The 15,468-nt window shown below is 31.3% G+C and overlaps 1 protein-coding gene across 18 annotated transcripts in view; it reads right to left on the bottom strand.

Annotated features, from left to right (window-relative positions):
* nAChRalpha6 (nicotinic acetylcholine receptor alpha6) overlaps positions 1–11,751 on the bottom strand; it is a 45,844-nt gene extending 34,093 nt beyond the window's left edge. For 5 of the 18 annotated variants that reach the window (XM_065344557.1, XM_065344547.1, XM_065344546.1 and 2 more), the window contains exons 1-4: positions 11,033–11,751; positions 7,110–7,249; positions 5,538–5,582; positions 2,518–2,562 (exon numbers count right to left, since the gene is read on the bottom strand). In XM_065344557.1, coding sequence (XP_065200629.1) covers positions 2,518–2,562; positions 5,538–5,582; positions 7,110–7,249; positions 11,033–11,219 — 417 coding nt within the window. In that variant the 5' untranslated portion in view covers positions 11,220–11,751. The remainder of the gene's footprint in view (positions 1–2,517; positions 2,563–5,537; positions 5,583–7,109; positions 7,250–11,032) is intronic. The other 13 variants (XM_065344553.1, XM_065344552.1, XM_065344543.1 and 10 more) reach the window with 6 other exon arrangements.
* Positions 11,752–15,468: the final 3,717 nt, after the last annotated feature.

Raw genomic sequence — 15,468 nt, forward strand, 5'->3', positions numbered from 1 at the left:
TAAAAGTCTGATATTATAATACCTATAGGTATCAAAACTTTTAAGTAATTTTTTCCAAGTTCATAATCGTAAAAGTCAAACAAAATAATATTGTAATTAACTCGATGCTTTTCAAAATGTATTAAACATTTTTCAAAGTTTTCGGAAGTCTGACAAGATTATGATACCTAATAATTCCATGAATTGATGATTTTAACATGGATATGTTTTTTGCGCCAGAGATCTTTCCAAAATTTGCGTGACGCTGATTTGTGAGACGCTAATTCGCGTCACGTGACCCTGACTTATCAAAACGAAAAAAAAAATCAGTCGACATTCTGACATAATGACAGACTTTCAAACTTTTGGAGAAAATTTGATGGATTTTCAATATGATATCAATACCTATTTTGTCTGACTTTTGAAAACTTGGAAAAAATGTAGACGAATTCTTGACATGATGACTGACTTTTGAAAACTATCAATTTAAGCAAAAAAACGTATCCATGATTTGAAACTTTTCTTGAAGAGGAAATTTTACCCCATTTAAATTGGCCTTGCGTGATTCAGCACGTAACGCTGACTTCGGAAAAAACATTGACAAAAAATTTTCAGGGTTCCTCTCAATAACGTTTCATAATCAAGTCTCATCAAACAAAAAATACACCCATCTTTATACGGAGAGTAAATATACACATTTTTCAGAATTAAACTAGATAGGTAAGCTTCTAAATATTTTCCCAGTTATGTGTTGTGAGGCTTTCCGACCCCGACCCCCTCCCTATGGTGCAAAGATTTCTGTGCGGATTGGTATGCAGCTACCTACTCATTTTTTAATGGAACAATTTTTGAAAATTTCCAGTTAGGCACTTTACTTGAAATTTTAGCATTGCTAAAAACAATTTTTCGTTAATACCAATAAAAAAGTCCGCAAGTGTTTAAAAAAATGCTATCAAAAAAACAAAAGTAGCTAAATGGATTACACCTATTGCAAATAATGAATCCAAAACAACCAATTTTATGAACCGATACGTACGTATTAAGAACGCTCGTAAAACATGTCGAATGTCATGATACGTAGATGTACGTATGTATGTACTTGCAGTGCGCAAATTCGAAGTACATAACATGCATTTAGAATATTAATTTTATATGTACTTGGTGGGTATCTGTACGGTGTAGTAAAGATAGTACCTACCTAGCAGGTACATCAAACAAGATTTGGAATATTACATATGTACCTATTTTATAAGGGTATATCTACTAAATAGGTACCTAGTAGGTAAGTATAAGTACATATACGTAGTTATTTCTTTCATTTACAAGAAAAAATAACCTTATCAATAGGTATTCACTAATAGAAATTTTCAGTGTACAATAACGAATACGAGTAAGTAACGTTCAAAGCTAAATACAATAAAGCAAAGCGCTGAAGCGATGGCGAAGAATGTGATATTATAAATGTTGAAATAATATTACATTAATACGTATTACACTGATACTTATCTTTTGCGAAAAATACATCAGTATTTGTGCTTATTTTCATAAATTTCAGAAACGAATGAGGTTGCAATAATTAATTTAAAAAGTAAATTCAATAAAATGTATGTACATCGTTGAAATAGGTACAACTACAAATCGAGAAAAATCTAACAGAACGTGAAATATTTTCAAGTTGATTAGGTACCAAATTTTTTATTTATTTTAGAAATTTGATGGAATTCGCAGCCAAGTGAAAATGTTGAAAATAATTTTAAAAGACGGCAGTAAAATTTGAGTCCTTTGAGTCAATATCATCAATTCTTTTATACTAAAAAGCTGAATAAGAAGAACTTAACGCAGGTAATATTTTTGTTTTCAGTACTTATTAAAGGGAAGAGAAGAAGAGGAGAGGAGGCATACGAAGAAAAAGTTTATAGTAACCATTCCAGATTTTAAACATGATGAAAAAAAAAAAAACGACGCCAACGCATTTCATTCAAGAGCAACGAATGAGGAATGATGAGTGCCGAAATTATTAACGGCGAATGGAGTACCTATGCAGTATGCAAATTATTTAATAGGTAGGTAAGCACATGTTGAATAATTTGCATATTCAGTTCGCCGCAAATAACTTCGGAATTTTATCCCATCTTTATTTCTCGCACATGTAATGGGTACGCTACTTGTACTTGGGTAGGTATATGCTAGTGTTTTCTGGGCCATTATTTTTAAAGACTGAAAAAATTGTACGTACGTATATATTATGTCTCTACTAGTCTCTACAAGTACGTTTCTGTTCCCCTCCATAATAAATTTTTTTTTTCTAACATTAGAACTTCGTCACCAAAGGCATCTAAATGAGTCAATACAATGGATCACCTACCTACATTATGTCGACATTTATAAATCAAAGAAACAATCTAAATCAACATGCAAATAGGAAACAACTACGAATAAGTATTTGAAAAATTCCAAGACCATATCACAACAACTAAAAGTACGATTGGCATTTCAATTCCTAAATTCGGCATTCCGAACAACGTACTTACTACTTACCAAAGTAAGCCACAAGTTTGCGATCAAAATTTGATTCTTCTCGTCCTATTTGAAGACATACACAAAGGATCACAAAATTAGGATTAACATAAATTGGTCACTTTGACATTATATTAAATTTTTACGCGGGTCGTTTCGTTTTTAAGTGCAATGGAAATCAAGATTTTGAAAAAGTTAATATCATTTTTTTTTTTTTTTGAAAATTCTTCAGTAAATATTTTTTTTTTGTCTCATCGTTGATTTCAATTTTAATGAATTTTTAAACAAATTTAAATTGATAAATTAATTAAGTACATATTTATTAAGGAAATTGGAAATTAATTTACGAGTTAAGCATTATCTGTCTCGTCAAGTAGGCAGGTACAAAAGAATGGCTCCAGAAATTACGTCCTTCAACTTGCACTTAATGTTTATGTAGGTATATCTAGATAAATGGTAGGTAAAAGGACCTATGTGAAAAAATCGTATCGATTTTGAATTTTAATAAAGCACGAATACTACAGCAATTTCATTGTTCATCTGGAGCCTTCCCGAAACCAGTCACTGTATCATTTCAATAATAAAAACGAGGTTTTTTCGTAGAAGAGATTTTCTTTTTTATACGTAGTAGGTACCTAAACCTATATACTCTGAGAGATGCTGCTTCATATAGAGTATACTGATATGTTCGGTTAGTCAAACTCGATAAAATACAATTCTTTACTTATCTCGTTTCACGTTTACATAAACGACTACAAATCAATTCTTCGGCCATTGTAGTAGGTGCCTTAATGATAGCGACAGTAGGTAATGATTTTATCAGTGCTTAGATATACCGAACATTACCAAGCTGAGCACATTTTATTTTTTGGAAAACGTTCAATTTTGGTACTTGGTCGCCTACTTAATATCAAGCCTTATCTATTTTCTCGCGTGGAAATAATAATAATCGATTGGAAATTTTTGTTGAATATTTCATTACGTCTGGAACGTTGTTCCATTTAGAACCATCGGTTTCTGTTAAGAAGCGTTTAAATACAATCATGCACGAGAATAAAATGGAACTGAGAAAGTTATATCACTTAGTGTGAAACAAGAAAATTTGGTAGGTAGGTACCTACTACAATAATTAGCTTAGATATACTTGTAAGATTACCAACTGAAAATTCAAAGCCAAAAAATAGTGGATAAGACAAAAAGTTCTCAACTACATACTTATGCAATTTTGAATTTCATCGGACCCTCTTCAAAAAGTTGCTTCTTAAAGAGCATAGAGCACTAGGTACCAATTTCACTTGAATTTTGCGAAAATTGGGAGATCCAAAAATCTGTTGGAGGCTTAAGAACAGTTTTACCTACACTGATTTTGCATTTTACCAATATACGAGTAGGTAATATATAATTTTCAGTGATGGCTAATTAAACGATTGAAATGAAAAAACCTAAAATGTAATGCAAAACGAAACTAAAACGAAACTCAATATAGAGCAATGAATATAACAAAATGTATTTTTTTAAAAACAACGTTTTGAGACCGTATAGGTTCATTCGATGAGCGCTCTTGATTTTCAGCAAAACTGAAAAATCTGCTGAAAATTCTGTTGAAAAGTAAAGGTGCTGCCACACATGCTGTATGTAATAGCAGCGACTCATTTTTCTATTAGCCGCACATTCCAAATCAATTTTTTAATTTTTTTTCATTTCAATTTAAATTGAAAGATAAAATTGTTTAAAATGAAGGAAAAGTTTGAAAATTTGTAAGTAAATGGAAATTTATGAGTTGTAGACGTTGTAGTTGATAAATGACATTTTCAAATTGGCAATTTTTCAAAATTAGGAGGTTCGCTGTTATCACCAAAAATTTGTGATTTTTATATCTTGGTCAGTGTGGCTGTGGAGGTACCTTTATTTTCAGCAAAACTGAAAATTTTCAGTTTTGCTGAAAATTGAGAGCGCTCGAATGAACCTCGTTTTTTTAAATTTTATAAGTAAAACGCTTTTTTTTATGTTTCATTATTTTCTCGTTTCTTCTAATTTTTTGTTTCACGATTCATTTTTTTTTTCATAAATAATTTAATTTTAGTCTGTTATTACCTAATCTAATATATTAGCGTAAAGTGACTATCATTTACATATAACTGTTTGTATGTATTTATTTGAACTAGGTACTCTCAAAATGGTAAGGATCATCTTAATATGTATAGTTGAAATAAAGTTTCAATGAAAAACTGAAACTTTATTTTAACTGAGCTGAAACATAATTTTTGAAAAAAAAACGGTACCTATTAACGTTGTTATAAGCCAAAACGTTATTTTGAACTGTTAAAGAAACAGAAACAAAAATAAAAAAACTTCATCAAAAGTGAAGTAAACAAATTTTTGAGGAGAAAACGAAAAAATTTAGGGACGAATGTAAAACGCAACGAAAAAAAACAAACAAAGCCATAAGTAACGAAAACGAACCGAAACAAAAAACTTTTTTCCGTTTTGCATCGAAAAAATTTCGGTTTGCCAACACTGATAATTTTATTTTGGGCGGATGCAGCAACATCAGATCATCAGATCATGGATGAAGAAAATCCAACTAGAAGACACGTTGATAAATTCTCTTTAGCAAGAATCAAGAAATCACCCTATCGAGCGCGCATTTTTAGGTTTTTATTTAATATTCATTTCTTATAAGTAAGTATGTGTATTTGAGATACTAGTTCAAATTATTGAACATGTAAGTCACCGCAGTTAGGTACCACTTATATCTTCAGAGATATGTATTCAACTATAGGTTGTGACGATAAACACAATACCTTATGTTACCTACTATTTAAGTTCCTAGATTGAGCTGAAAATAAAATTCAAAAAGAAATCGTTTTACTTCATTAGCTAAGGCAGACCGGAAAAAAATGGAAAACACATTCAAAACGCAAAAAGCACAAATTAATACACAATGAAAATTTGGTAATACGCGCTCAAAATGCTGATCACACGCAAACACACAAATGAAATAACATCACACATCTTTTACTGTAACTGCTTTCACTTACCAAATTTAACCAGGCGTTTGTGGTCAGAATTTGATTCTTTTCGTCCTAGAATAATCACAACAGATGGTGTTTGTTTGTAAAGGTATTTTTTGTTTTGTTCTACGTTATAAGGTCTAAATGGTGAAATTGAAAAAGACCTAGGTATCTGTTTTGGAAAATAAGTTGATCATCTTAGCTATATGTTAACTCCTTACTACCTAACAATCTTTTTTTTCTACAAATCTGATTTATTTTTGCTATCCAGATGTGAATTAACTTTTTGGGTTTTTCATAAATTGTCTATGAAATACGTATAGGTATATCAAACTTCTAATAAGGACATGAAGTAAAAAAAGACACACACTTACAAGGTGTTTCGAAGTAGAATTAACTTAAGGCCCTCCGCCCAAACTATGCAACAATGCCACCCTTTACTGAATCACTGTAAATATAGGTACGTAATTGTCTATCTTGTAGACCTCCAATGCGATTCATACAGGTATTTACAGAAAAAAAAAAAAAAAAAAAAAAAAAAACTCAAAAGTTAACAATTTTAGCTTAATTTTGAAAAGTGAATATAAGCCAAATACATACCTTTGAGTCGAAGATTTAATAAAAAAATTCTTTCTCTAAATTTTTTATAAGTGAGAAGTGGGGTTTGATCCATAAAACAAAACACTCTGCTTCACTCAGTAAATCAGTAGATATAATGCTAAAAGATGACACACTTTTAAGTTTTTTTAAAAATGTACTTAAGGTTTCATGTCTACCGAAAAACACCTTGTATACGTGATTTGGTGATTTTTTTTTTATAGTTGGGTACCTATTCATATTTTACTGATTACGATTTAAATCCATAGGTAGGTATAGGTACCTAGCTTGTAAAATTGAAATTATTCTAACGTGACATGTGACAATGATAAAGGAATTTTATGCGATTAAAATATTTTCTTTTCCTTCGAAAGATTATTTTAAAAAGAAGTGAAGAGCTCACAGAAGTTTCAATGTAATCATTGGGCATGATGTGTTTATTATTAAAGTTTTCGATGAATAAAGGACCGATTTTGTAGCAATTAATAAAAAAGTGAACAGACAGACTTTGATGATGATGATATGAACATTTTTTCATGATTCGATAATCAATGGTTGAAAAAATTTTCTTAATTACATGTTTGAAGTTCATGTTCGTCCCAAATTTAAAAACTTCCACTTCGGAACCTGTATCAAGCATCTTCATCAACACAAGAAACAGAAACTACAGGCAAATTTAAATTTAAAAGTTGGATCGATACCTGGCTGTTCAACATACGGACTGACAATAATTTGTATGAAATTTCGAGAAATAACTTTTTACCATTATTTAAAAATCAAAAGAACGAATTATCGAAAATTACTTCAAATTTTGCGGTTGATGATTTAATCAACTCTTGATCTAAATTTTTTCACAACTGATGTAGTAGGTACATGTATTTTTGCAATACCTATCTACGTATATATACATTTTTTTTAAAAATTTGTTTGCTTTGTTTTTATTCAGGTTGGAGACATGTATCAATTCCTAGATGGCGGGAAAAAACCAAGATATGTACTTACAACATCGATGATTTGTTGTAATGTTAAACCAAATGTAACGTTCAACGGTTCTGATTCTACAGCTACTGGTCTCTCCAAAGGGTTATAATTTCTAAGAAGATTGTTCAATAATCTTTTTTCGTGCATTCCTTCTTCGCTATCTGTAACATAAAGAGAAAAAAATCACTTGTAATGCTAAACAAAACGATTAAAAAATTTTTGCTTGAAGAAAATAGAAATTATAAATTATTGAACGGGTAGACACATTTTTGAAGCTATTTGCTATGCTGAGATACCTAGTAAAAAAAGTTGCAAATGTTTGTCTATTTTCATTAGATAATGGAAAAATACATCAAACATTTTGAAAATTCATAACCATAGGAATAGTATTTCACATTCAGACAATACTGAACTACTGAAAGAAGAAAAAAATTACGAGCCTCGAATGCGCGCAATTTTCTCTATGAAAACGTACAAAAACAGCGAGTCAAAGTGATCAAATTTACAAGACGTTTTTCATTCTGCCATTTTTCAACGAACAAAGTACCTATGCAATTCGTACACAATATTTTGTACGCATCGTTTGAAAAGAACTTTATTTTATTTTATTTTATTCATTTTTTGCACAATGGTAAGAGAACCCTGAATTTCATTTTTCGTTACTCGAATGTGAGAAAAGATAAAGGGGTCAGTCCCAGTTCGGGTTAAATACGACCTAGAGAGATCGATTTTCTTCTGTTAGGCCATTTACACCATGATGGTGAAGTGTATTTTAAGAGGTCATGGGCGGGCGCACTTGCGCATCTCACTGAACCTGTCAAATGGGTCGAGGTATAACAGCGTAAAACTAACGCTGTCACTATGCCTCTTATGTACCATTTGCTTCAAATTAAGCAAACTTACAATATCAAAATTTTAGGTTTAAAATTTTGCAGAACTATGAAAATTGCAACGAATTTTTCTAGTCTGTAGGTTTTCTTAGCTATATTTGAACGGGCGAATTTTTTTCATTCACAAAATATGTATCGATTAAGCTATCCAAGTAGATAAGTTAGAGTTAAACTAGGAACATTTTCTTCGAAAGTAGATGTACGATTCTTAAAATTAAAAGCTGAATTTTTTTTGTCAGTGACGGTTAGGTACCTTTTTTAATAATTTACCATTAAGTGTTAAGACTTTAGGTAGGTACATATATAAATTTTTCAATAAGAAATAGCGGATGTCATTATGTACTCATTATTGAGAACATCACTTTTCATTCGCCTATTTCTAAAATGACCAGAAATTGATTTAAAAATTGATTCGGCAATGCATCGATAGCCTTTAATTTTAAGATCTCAACAAAAATTGAAGTAAATAGAAAGAAATTCTCTTTCAAAATTGGAACTTTCATTGACAAATTTTCTTAAAAATAAAAATGCAGTTTTTTGTAGTTAGGTATATGTATTTTTTTCATTTAAAAATACCATACTTCCAGGAGAAATCTTTACTCGCTTACATTACTTACGATGATAAGCATTCGTTTCAAGTTTTCTTTTCTTTTTTTTTTCTCTCTCTTTTTTTCTATTTTCTTTCAACATCCATCGATAATATAATTTGTGCAAGGTATTATCTTTGCACGATAGGTACCGGTAAGGGCTATATTTCGCTATCTAGATAGATAGGTAGGTATTGAAAATGAAAAACAAGTTTTCTAAAAGTTTCCTCCAGATGTGCATATTATATGTACCTATTAATTTTTTCAGCATTGATGGTGTCTACCCGTTAACATAGATTTTTTCAGCGCATACTATTGTAGTGGGTATAAAGCTCATATTATTCATTCTATTTTACAAAAAAAAAAAAACTTCTTTTTCGTTTCTTTCATAGATAGGTACGGTATTTATGTGCATAAAGAACTGATTTCTACTTCGTTTATTGTATACCTAATGAAGGAGCAAAGACTCAGAGAGCAGTATTTTTGAAAATAAACTTGAGTGCCTTTTTCACCTTTTTCGATAATACTGGTAGGTACCTTCGTATGTAAGATTTTGAAGGCAGAGAAATACATTCTTGCGAAAATTTTGTGAAGTAAGTAATATTTAATTTTCAATACGGAATTCGTAGACCTTAGTGACACAATGCTATCATAGTATCTTCTACCAATTTTTCGTATTGAAAAATCATTTTGGTGTGGAAAATACTGAAATAGCTAGGATTTTGCTTCATATGCAGTACGTTTGGTGTGTAAATTTAAATCCAACTCTGGCACATAAAAATTTTAGATGTTAACACTTTTCACGAATCAAATTTGAAAAGAGTGTACGTATGTACATATAACTATTGCTGAGAATGAATGATTACTTAGGTATTTTCAAATAAATTGTAACAATTATGCTCATGACAAAATTTGATAACCCATAGAAGTACATATGTACTACCTAGTACCTCTACCTACATCCATAAATGAATCATTTTTCTTAAAAAAAAAAAAAAAAGTTTGTAGACTCTATAACCTTCATATTTCATACTTCAAATTTTATAATAGGTAGCTAAGTAAAATGTTGCTAGTTTTTAACGTATTGTCTAAGTATTCAAGTAGGTAAGTACTAAGTAAGTATCATTATTCGCATATTTTTTTGGTTCTTTGTTTTTCTCCCTCCTAAAACATGCTTTATTTACTTCACTCGTCAATTTCAAACATGAGTCATAGTGAAGAATTGTTCGGGGCAGTTATCCAAGCAGTAAGTACTTTTACGCCAGACATACTTACACAGATAAGTATCGGTTAATACGTTATTTTATTTACTGTGAAAAAAAGTGAATTTTGCTACGATAATTTATTCAAAAGATAACAGTACCGTGTATTTAAATATAGGTAATTACCTACTTCAAAAAGTTTTTTCTTAAAGCGAAAAATTTAATTTAGACGAAGAATTTAAATCAGGTACCTACCTAGGTTACCTCTTACAAATTTTACAAAACTCCAACCGAAACTAGTTGTTAAAAATTGAGGGAAAATCATTAACAACTTGGTGCAGAAAACCATTCTGTATTTCACGATGCCGGTGCGGTGCTGTCAAACAAAAAAGTTATACGCGATTTCGGCCTCATAGACGTAAGCTTCATTTTATTGAAGGACTATAACGGGTAATAGGATAGGTAGGTAGGTACCAAAGTTTCACATGGCGCACCACACGACTAATTACCTCTTCGTCATGTGTGAAACATCTGCGTCTACGGTTGCACTCGTTGTACCTGTTTCGATCAAAATTCTGATATTTACTTGGAAATGTTTAATAGTAAGAGAGCCCCCCCCCCCCAATACATATTGATGAAGAGATGATGACCACCTACGATATTTTTTTCATTTTTTGGAAGGATAGGAGGACGTTTAGTATGTACCTATATGTATAGAACAGTGAGTGGAGTGTCCTGTGCTCAAATTTAAAATGAAATAGAGAATGATCATTTTTGTCAGTTTCCTTTATAACTTGAAAAGCAAAAACGACAGTTAGTAGATCAGCCTATTTAAAAAGTACTTAAAGTAATCTGCTTAGGTGTTTAGGAACTTGGATGGAATATTATTAAATCGATAGGTATGATACATCTTGTTGGTTTTTCAGATTAATTTACCTAAAAAATTCACTAAACAGGCTATACCTAGTAAGTATGAGATGCACACAGTCCCTATTTTTTGCACGCCTTCGAAAATCATTCAAAATCAAAAATGTTGATGCTTCTTTTAGAAAGTTCTCGGGATCCTTCTTAGAACAAATTTTAATTGAGAACAAACATTGGAGGTAGCCTACTTTGAAATGTAGGTAGTTTTAAAATAAGACCACGAATCATTAATTTGAGTACCTACCTTGTCGATGAATTAGACAAATACCTACTTTAATATTGTGTTTATGTTTAGCTAGTATTTAACGCAAAACATTTTGGCAAAACACTATAAGACTTACCTTTGACAATAAACACTATTAGTATTATGAAAATGATGATTATTCTGCAGCAGTTGAAAGTGAACGGAGATTTAAGGTGCGTTGAATTTTTCAAGGAGAAAGATTTGGAATAAATTGTACGATGGTATGTACGATGATTATTGAATAAAAGAGAGGAAAACATGCTGAAGTCAGCAACACATGACATACATATGACGGTATCGTTGCAATGGTGGCGAACCGTTTTTGCAACTGCCACAAATTTTCCAACATTTACGGCAGAGTTGTTCCTCCTCCATCTGAATTCGCAGTCATCATTTAAAATTTGTTGTCAGCCGATTCTGTCGTTTTCATTGGTGAAAATTACTTGGATGGATTGAAAAAACGATTAATTCGCACATTTAGCAATTATTCGAAAAAAGAGGATAAATCCTGTCACAGAAAGCGTACGTACAATGTGCGACGGGTACGTTACAACGAACGTAACGTTTTAGAAAATGCGTAATTCTGCGCGATTTCCGTTCTCAGTTGATCACAAAAGGGTAACGAAATGAAATTTTTAAACGAAAAACTCGAAAAAAAAACTAGACACATTCCACCATTACGATTCTAAAAAGATCTTGAGAGAACGAATAAGCCGAGCAAAAAACGCCCCGTTTCCGAAGTTTGCATAACCGAATTTCTCGCGAACTCGATACGTTCTGATTTTGCAGCCTTCGACCAGCTACCTTCGTTACTATATATTTTATCTCGTTTCCACCTCTACCGTTTTCTGCTTGCTACGATCCCAAATTAAATTCAACCCTCAAGTAGAAGCGCAAAATATCTGCTCGCGCTGTTTTCCATTTTGCGTATACATATATTTTTTTTGTACCTATATTTTGGATATATTTATCGCGTAGCCTACCTACATTAATTTATTTTCATTTTTTTCCTCAACAACTCGTTAGACATTAGACAACATTTTTTGGAGTTTTTTTTCTCATTTTTTTAAAGTACATGGTTATTAGTTAACGTTGTGTTTATTAAGAAACATGTAATCAATACATATTATGAAGAATGAAATTGTTGGCTTTTTCGACTACTTCTTCGTTTTATTACATTTTTTTCTCCTTGATAAGTACAAGTGATGATGATTGATGAGCCACGTTATTGGTTTCATTAATTTCGCTTCGTTTTTATCAGTTGTTGAAGCTCAATATTTTGCGATTCGCTTGGAGAGAGTGATGTAGGATGTACATAAAATAGCAATAATACGTAGCTACTAGGTACTACCTTTATTCCTATAAATAATACGCCTATACAGGAATTTGGATAGTTTGAGCCAAGTGAAAATTGTAGACAAATTGTTATCCAAAAATTTCTGAACTTTAGAATGTGGTAGTTTTTGTTTTACTATGTACCTAATTCTTTGAACTAAAAATGGGCAAGAATAACGGTAGCGTGATTAAAAGATGATCGTCAATAGTTGCTCGAGACTAATGAAATTTTGTAAACAAAATTACTGCTCGGCAATCTTAATCTATAGGTAGGTGATCCAAAAAAAAAAAAAAAAAAAAAAAAAATGCGGCCAATGTAGAGATGTGCACTTTTCAGAAAAGTAATTTTGGTGAAATAAAAAGTGAAAAGTTCATTGAAAAGTGTGAAAAGTTGTGAAAAGGGTGAAAAGTAAATCGTGTGATTCTCATTTTAAAGCTCTCTGCAAGAGCTTAAAATTGATGTATTTTTTGCCTATCTAAAACACACAAAAAAACAAAATCATTTTTTTCCACCTAATTAATCGTATAGTGGTAGTTTTGAGCCTTTCTAGAGCCTCTAACATTTTTGGGTTTTTCAGTTTTGAAAAAAATGTAGTGAAAAATATCAAAAATGGGTGTTGAATTGCGAAGGTGGAGGAGTGGAGAGAGTGAAACTTGATATTTGACTTTATCAATGAGGTCAGTGATCTCTTATGAGTAAATTGATTGGTCACTCGATTTTTTTCAGTGAAAAGTAGGAACTTTTCTTTTCAACTTTTCATTGAAAGAAAAGTACTTTTCACTTTTCAGACTGCACATCTCTAGGCCAATGTTTTTGAGCTCTCAACACACAACTGAAATTCAAAATTTAAATAATAATTAATCTGTAACTATTGACCAGAAAAATTTTCTCTGTAGCCTTTTGTAACCCTACCCATCATCAAGACTCATCAACCATAACTAGTTGCTCTCCATAATGTGTTCAGGAATTATGTTTTTTCCCCTTTCTTTCTTTGAAATTGCAAAAGGAAATAGATACTTAGGTACCTACCTATACCTCTACAGAAAAATATACAGGGTGCCCAGAAATATCGAGTACCCCTAAAACAGTTTTTCATTAAAAATATAGGGTGGCAACGTGAAATAGATGCATATGATTGGTGGAATGTTATCTCTCCAGTCCAACAACCAATCATGTGCTATCATTATTATCATTCACTGTGACCAACCAAAGTATTTAGTAGAAAACTTTTTTAGGGGTACTCGATATTTCTGGGCACCCTGTACATATGTGCATGCAGTAATAAAATAATAGGAACTAGGTACTTACCTATACCACTAGACCCACAGGTCACCTTCCACGACCATTACCAATTGGCTTTGTAAGTATGTACATATTAGCTTATTGACTTGAATTTGAATTAAGAACTTAGCACTTTTCTGTAAGGAATTGTTTCAATATGGATTTCGGATTTATAATTTACAGTTTTTAAAAAAATTTTCAAGGGTTTTCTGGAGGATAGGATATCTGGAATTTTTGCGGAAGATCTCTAAATTTAGCATTTTAGCTCGGAAAAAACTTGGAATAAGTAATAACTCGAATTTCTGTGTCAGAATTAAAATTCTACAGTAAAACCTCGATAAGTGCAGCAATTTTTTGACAGTAGAAAGCACTTTCATCTGTATAAGTGCAAAATTACCTAGGCAATGAAAATTGGCAAATTGCAGGAGAATTTAACCTTTGTGAACTTGTTTACCTCGATAAGTGCAAATTGCGGAAAAATAACCTGGCTAAGTGCAAATCTCTTCAAGTGAAAAACTCGATAAGTGCAATCATTTTTCCAGCCCCTAGAGTTTGCACTTATCGAGGTTTTACTGTATTTAAAAAAGACAAACACACAGATACGCACACACAAACCAAATAAATACATAGGTAAGTACCTCAATACAATAATCTGATTATTAGTCTATTTAAAAATTAAAATTACAGTCTACTAGGCTAATTTATGACCGAATTTATAAACGTTTCTCACTTTCACATAAGTAGGGAAGTTATATGTAATACTCATTGCTCAACTTAGGATGAAAAAAAATCACATTTTAGCGATAACGCATCGTTACATCAACATAATTTATTTCACAGTCATTTCTTTATTCCTATATACTCAAGTATTGAGTAGTCTATTACTTATTCATAACAATGTAGAGGCTGTAAAGTTTTTCAAAATTTTGTACCGATGTAATTTCCACTGTTTTGTTGATCAGTTACACGGACTTATAAATACAAAATATAGTGGCTCAATACGAAGTTTTACATTTTTGGATTATAAAATTGATGAAGAATGAGAGTACTTGAAATCCTGTTCTAGCAGTCTAGCACTTCACACTCGGTCCCGTTGACACCTACCTAATGTAATACCCATGTGCTTAGAAATGACTACATATTATGAAACGAAATTTTGTAAGTATTAGCTAGTTGGACACACTTTTCGTCATTTTAACCTGGGTAAAATTTAGGTACTGAGTATAATCGGCCCTTAAAATTTAAAAAAAAAATTGTTCTTTGCACTTCAACCTTCAGCATGTATTTTCGTGATTACCACGCATTCGGTATTTTGAATTTTTCTAATTTTTATCGACATTTATTTTGAGGTTATTCATTTTTTACTCAATAACAAGAACAAAATTTAAATTGACATTGTGGATTTTGTTAAATAAAAAAGATCAGGATACATCTTCTTGAAAATATGAAAGAAAAAAAGAAAAAACACGAGTTAGCGTACGAGTTTTTCAGCAGCTCAGTTCGTCGGTTCTCATGGTTCTCTTTTCCCATAAGATTATCTCTTAGTAGCCAGATGATCCTCAAGTATCATTTCGTTTTGCGCATGTTCCCCTACCCGTACTCCCGTACTTGTAAACTTGAAAGTACATTTTTTCTGAAAGCGTTTTTTTGTGATAAATTATTTAATTTTACAGAAATAAAATAAAATAAAAAATCTCCACCATTAGAAAAATATTTTTATTTGTAATTATTAATTAATCGTATGCTTGGACAATGAGAAACATAAAAACATGGAAAATATCTTAAACCATTGACGTTGGTTAACCTATACCTCTGAGGTACATAAAAATGAAAACACAATACATTACCTATACACAAGGTAAAAAGGCAATTCATGATAATTAGGAAATTAGGGAACACATTTTTCAAGTTGAACT

This window comes from Planococcus citri, chromosome 1, assembly GCF_950023065.1.
Source record: "Planococcus citri chromosome 1, ihPlaCitr1.1, whole genome shotgun sequence".
NCBI lineage: Eukaryota > Metazoa > Arthropoda > Insecta > Hemiptera > Pseudococcidae > Planococcus > Planococcus citri.